Source organism: Calidris pugnax, unplaced genomic scaffold, assembly GCF_001431845.1.
Source record: "Calidris pugnax isolate Ruff unplaced genomic scaffold, ASM143184v1 scaffold407, whole genome shotgun sequence".
In the NCBI taxonomy this organism is placed as follows: Eukaryota; Metazoa; Chordata; class Aves; order Charadriiformes; family Scolopacidae; genus Calidris; species Calidris pugnax.
The window spans coordinates 208,089-213,739 of record NW_015091179.1 but is presented as its reverse complement, the minus strand read 5'-3'; the positions used below and the strand labels follow the sequence as shown (position 1 = coordinate 213,739).

General features: G+C 60.3%; 1 protein-coding gene across 2 annotated transcripts in view; it reads right to left on the bottom strand.

Annotated features, from left to right (window-relative positions):
• Window positions 1-8: 8 nt before the first annotated feature.
• GRM2 (glutamate receptor, metabotropic 2) overlaps window positions 9-5,651 on the bottom strand; it is a 7,973-nt gene continuing 2,330 nt past the window's right edge. The window contains exons 2-5 of one of the 2 annotated variants that reach the window (XM_014959478.1): window positions 4,430-5,267; window positions 2,648-3,711; window positions 1,826-2,009; window positions 9-1,240 (exon numbers count right to left, since the gene is read on the bottom strand). In XM_014959478.1, the coding sequence (XP_014814964.1) occupies window positions 1,167-1,240; window positions 1,826-2,009; window positions 2,648-3,711; window positions 4,430-5,267 (2,160 nt within the window). In that variant the 3' untranslated portion in view covers window positions 9-1,166. The remainder of the gene's footprint in view (window positions 1,241-1,825; window positions 2,010-2,647; window positions 3,712-4,429; window positions 5,268-5,651) is intronic. The other variant, XM_014959479.1, reaches the window with a different exon arrangement.

The window sequence follows — 5,651 nt, the reverse complement described above, 5'->3', positions numbered from 1 at the left end:
CCGGGCTCGGGAGGGGGTGGGGGGGCCGGGGCCATCCCCCCCCCCCGCCACTGCCCCGTGGCAGGAAGGGGTGAGAAGCGCTATGCACAGCGAGGGGAGGGATGGAGGGGGCTTGGGCCCAGCCCGGCAGCGCTCGGCAGCTTTCCTGGGGCCGAAAACGAGGAGGAAAAGGTGAAACTGTGCAAAGGGCCTGGAGGAGGGGGCTCCACTGGCCCGGGGTGGGGGGGGGACGACGACATGGGGCACAGCGTGGCACAGGAAGGGACGTGAAAGACCCTGCACCAGGAAAGGGGTGGGCAATGGGGTGAGGGCAGCGTGTGCCGGCACAAGGCTGGGTGTGGGAGGCGGCGCGGTGTGGCTCGGTGCAAGCGAAGCGTGACTCAGTGTGGCTGAGCAAGAGGGTGTGTGGCTGTGCACCACGGCGTGGTGCGAGGGGCAGGGGACATGCACCACGGCTGGTGCAGGGGATGGGGACCGTGCAGCACAGCTCGGTTTGGGGGCCGGGGGCTGTGCACTAGGGCTCAGTGCAAAGGATGAGGAGGACGTTCACCATGGCTCAGTGCAAGGGATGGCGGGGGGGGACGTTCACCATGGCTCAGAGCAGGTGATGGTGGGCTGATGTGCACCTCAGCTCAGTGCAAGGGATGAGGAGGACTTGGAGCGTGGCCCGGTGCAAGGGACAGGGGGACGTGTAGCAGGGCTCAGCGCAGGGGATGGGGGAATGTGCACAACGGCTCAGTGTGGGTGACGCAGGGGATGCCCACCGTGGCTCGGTGCGAAGGACACGGGGGACGTGCACCACGGCTCAGTGCTAGAGATGAGGGGACATGCACCATGGCTCGGTGCAGGCGACGGGGGTGGTCGTGCACCGTGGCTCAGGTCAAGAGACCGGGGATGTTCACCATGGCTCAGTGCAAGGGACAACGGAGGGAATGTTGACCACGGCTCAGTGCAGGGGATGTGTAACGTGGCTCGGTGCAAGGGAGGAGTGACACGTACCGTGACCCAACGCGTGGGATGTGTAGCTGGTGCTGGGGTGGGGGCTGAGTCCCCCCGTTGCCCCCAGCCCCCCGAGCAGGCTGTGCCGTGGGCGCTGCTCTCCCTGGGGAGGGATCCGGGTGCCGCAGGAGCAGCAGCAGCACCGTGGTCTGGCCTCCCCTGGTCCTTCACAAGGACGACGTCGTGGAGTCCACCACCTCACGGCCGTTGCACACCGTGGGCACATACTGCGAGGCAGAGGCTGGTGGGGAAGGCAGCAGTCAGGGGCAGGGTGGGATCTGGCAGCAGCCCCCCCCCCCCCCGGGGGCATCCTACTGTGGTGGGTGATGGGTCCCTGGAAAGCTGCATCCCCCGGGGCTAGGCTGGAGGGTACCTGGGGTGGCCATGTCCCCCCTAGGGTGATGACAGGTACCTGGGACAGCCAAATTCCCCAGGGCTGGGGGGAAAGGTTGCTGGGGTGGCCATTTCCCCCCGGAGTGATGTCATCCCCCAAGGTTGGGGTGGAGGGTGTCTGGGGTGATTGTGTCTCCCTGGAGCCAGGGTGGGGAGCATTTGGGTTGGCCATGTCCCCTCAGGGCAATGACAGGCCCCCGGGAGCAGTACTCCCAGCCCCAATCCTGATTGCAGCCATGGGAGAGGAAGGATTGGGACAAGGATGAGCCATAGGGGACACAGCATCCTCCATCCCCCCATTTCCAGTCATGCCCTACCCTGCACCCCACTTTCCTTCAGGGGCCCATGATAGGGTGCTCCTTCCACCCCCCATCCATCCTCTTCCCCCTCCAGGAAGGGGGTGCTGCCCCCCTCCAGCCCTTCCCAACCCCACCTTGCTCACCGTGGGACTGGCTGGAGCTGGCAGCTGCCACGCTGAAGCGAGTGGTGCCCACGCGGTGGCTGGCCACGTTCTTCTGCGGCTGGAAGAGTATGATGTGGAGCTTGGGGGTGAAGAGGCAGCCAAGAACCACGGTCCCGCTGAGGCTCACTGAGATGCACATGGTGGTCGTCTGGACCTGGAGACAGGGGTTGGGCATCAGGTCCTCCTGCCACCAGCCCTCTGCCCCGAGCGGGGCAGGATGAAGCCCTCACTGTGGCACCGGCCAGCCCCACCAGCCAGGGGCTGCTGCCTGCACCCCACACCGGGTCCCTCTGTCAGGGTGGACCCACTGGAGACCCATGGGCAGAGGATGGGCACTGCTCTGATGGGGCCATGCCGCCCCTGCAGAGCAGGTGCACCCTAAGCAGCACCCCCAACCTTGTCAACATGCTGCTTTGGGCCAATGCCCAGGGCCACAGCCCAGAACCCCCCCACCCCAGTGCCTGCGTGGTCAGATCGGGGTGGTCTCTGGAGGTCTCAGGGCCATTTCCCATCATCATCCTAGCAAACAGTCTGTCAAGGGGAAGGGTGTTCTCCCCAGGACTCATTGACCCCTCAGCCACAGCCCTTCAGCCACCTTTCACCTGGTCACGAATGCCCCAATGCAGAGGCGACCATCACCAGGTCCATGGCCAAAGACCCTTCCCCAGGGTCCTCTTCCCCACACATCTTCTAGCCACAAACCCTGCGGGGCCCAAATCACCATGACTTCTCAGATAAAGTCCTATTAAACACCACCCCACCCCCCCAAAAAAAAACCCCTCAAACTCATACTCGGTAGTCGCTGGAGGTCACATAGAAGATGGGCAGGAAGGCCAGCCAGATGATGCAGGTTGTGTACATGGTGAACCCGATGAACTTGGCCTCGTTGAAGTTTTCAGGGCATTTCCGTGTCTTGAAGGCATAGACCGTGCAGAGGACAATCAAGAGGACATTGTAGGTGAGCGAAATAAGCATGTTGGAGTCACGGTTGTTGCACTTGAGGGTGACAATGTACCTCTTGTCAGGCTCGGTCTCCTTGCCTGTGCCGGGGGTCTCCACCAGCAGCCAAATGATGACGATGATCAGCTGGCAAGAGATGAGGGCCATGCAGATGACCACCTGCGATGTGGGGCTTATGAACCGGGGGCGCTGGACCCCCTCCTTCACCCCACTGAAGATCCTGGCGATGCGATTCGTCTTGGTCAAGAGGGCTGAATAGCAGACGGCAAAGGACGTGCCCAGCCCCAGACGCCGGAGCGTGCACACCTCGGTGGAGGGCTTTGCAATGAAGATGAAGGTCATGCTATAGCACATGAGTACCCCAGTCAGCAGAATGTAGCAGAGCTCCCGGCCAGAGGCCTTCACAATGGGGGTGTCATTGTTCTTCACAAAGACTCCAAAAACAAAGAGGGTGGAGATAAAACCCAGGCAAGAGATAGTGACAGGCCCAATGGCCCAGACATCTTTCCAGCGGATGTATTCTTGAGGCAACTCATAGCAGCCATTCAGGGTCTCGTTGGGCCAGTAACCAAGCCCGCAGTCCATGCAGGTGAACTCATCCAGCAAGTACTCGTAGGGCTGGCAGGGGATGCAGATCCAGCAGCATATGTCACCAGGCTGCATGCTCTTTATCTCATTCTTCTTGCAGGGGTCGCTGCACTGGGACACAGGGATGGAGGTCTCAGCCCAAGGGATGAGGCTGGTGTTGAGGATGAGCCCCTCAGCCCAGTAGCCCACCTTCTGATACCGATACCGCCCATCCATGTGGTGATAGTTGAAGATGTTGTAGCGCCCAATCCCATCGCCGTAGCGGTCAAATCGAACAACACTGTTGGTGTCTGCTGGCCTGAATGGAGCTGGAGGGATGAGAAGGGGGGATGGTGACTGCTGTGGGGCAGGAGAGCGCTCACTCACGGAGTGGAGACGGGGCTCCATCAAGTCATCACATCCCACCATGACCACGGGCAAATATCTAACCTGTTCCCCTCCTTCAGTCTTATGCTTGCTGCCTAACTTCTAACACACGTTAGAAGCAGGAAAGCAACAGTGGAGAACTACCTCCTCAAGTGCCTAAGAGCCCAGCAGCCCCAGCCAGCTCTGCAGGAACAAAGAGGTGGATTTTGCAGCCTCCATGAATCTCAATGACACCTGGGTAGCTGGGCTCACCCCAAGTCACAGAGGACACAACTCTAATTCACCCCCAAATATGTAGGTCCCTGATTGAGCGTCTCCCTCCAGCTTAAGCTCTGAAATATGAATAAATCATGGCGCTTGCAAGTGAGGTCTCCAAGGACCCATGTTCCTGGAGGGTCTCCTGTGAGGCTGGTCTCACCTAGCTCTAGAAGGCTGGAGTTAGTCACCAGCTTCTCCACACTGGGGACAGACGGCCTGGATTGCCTCCCAAGGGTGATAGTGGGCTGTTGGCATCCTGGGACAACCACAGCCCATGGCACAGGGCAGGCTAGAGGAACTGGTGGGCTTTGGGTCAAACCTGGCTCTCCTTCCTCCTTGCTGCCCCTCCACCCATCCCCTTCCAGTCAGGCAGCCAAACCCCATCTCCAACTCTGGACTTACCGTCAAAATTAACATTGAGCATGAAGTCCTTGTAGAACCTCTTGCCATTGACGGGCTTCATGGCATCGCAGAGCTTGGTGGCATTGGGGCACAGCGCCTGGTGCATGTTGTGGAGGGAGTGAGCCATGGCATAAACTGCGTTGACCACAAACGTGATCTTGGACTCTGGCTCAAACTTGCCTGTCTTGAGGGAGTACCGGCTACAGTCCTGCGTGTGGAAGCTGCACTTGAACTTCTGCTCCCAAAACTCCCGAAACCAGGGATTTCGGCTGTTGTTGTAGGGGTGGAGGTTACGGAAGTAGGCAGCAAACTCCTTAATGGGGTAGGCTGCCAGCTCGATGGTGATGGCTCCCTCTGCTACCGCTTCACTCCCAGCCACCACGCTCTCCAGGGCTCCCCACCCATCACTGGCCACCCATGTGAAGGACACATTGGCTCTCTGGGCAGCCGCCAGCAGCTCCCGGGCGTCTTCACTTCGAGTGAACAGCACAACCACTCTGGCATTGGGCTTCTGCAGCAGAGCCCGGACCACCCCGTCATAGGTCTTCTTGTTCATGGAGCGCCCCACCTTCTCCGAGGTGGCGATGCAGATGTTGCGCATGCGGGCTTCTTGCTCAAAGGCCTCAATCCCCGTCTCCCCATAGTCACCCTCCGAGGCCACGGTGGAGACGTAGGTCCAGTTGAAGAAGCGGAGGATCTCCGCCATGGCTTTGGCTTGGTAGAAGTCTGGTGGGACAGTGCGGGCGAAGTAGTCGTATCGGGACTTGTCGCTGAGCTTGGCACTGGTGGAGGCGTAGCTGATCTGCGGGATCTGGAAGAGCCGCAGGAGGTTGGCCACCTGCGCAGAGGAGGAGAGGTGAGCACCTGGAGATGTGGTCCAGCGAGGGACCCATTCCCACCAGAGAACCCCTGCCCAACACCAGGTGGTGCGTGGTGCTCCCAATTGCTGCTGTAGGGCTGATGAGCAGCACCCCCACCTGGAGGGTCCTGGTTGGTGGATGGATGGACAGATGGCACATCCACAGGGTTACCTGAGCCCTCAGATGTGCTCATTTCTTTTTATTATTTTCTTTTTTTAGTATTTCATTTCCCCTCTGAAACGGTGGCTGGGGAGGGGATAAATGAATTCATGCCAAAGGCAGAAACTCCCCCGTGGGTGACCTGTGGGAGATGCTCACGGGCAAGGAGAAAGCTGGGGGGGGGGGGGCTGAAGAGCGGGGTC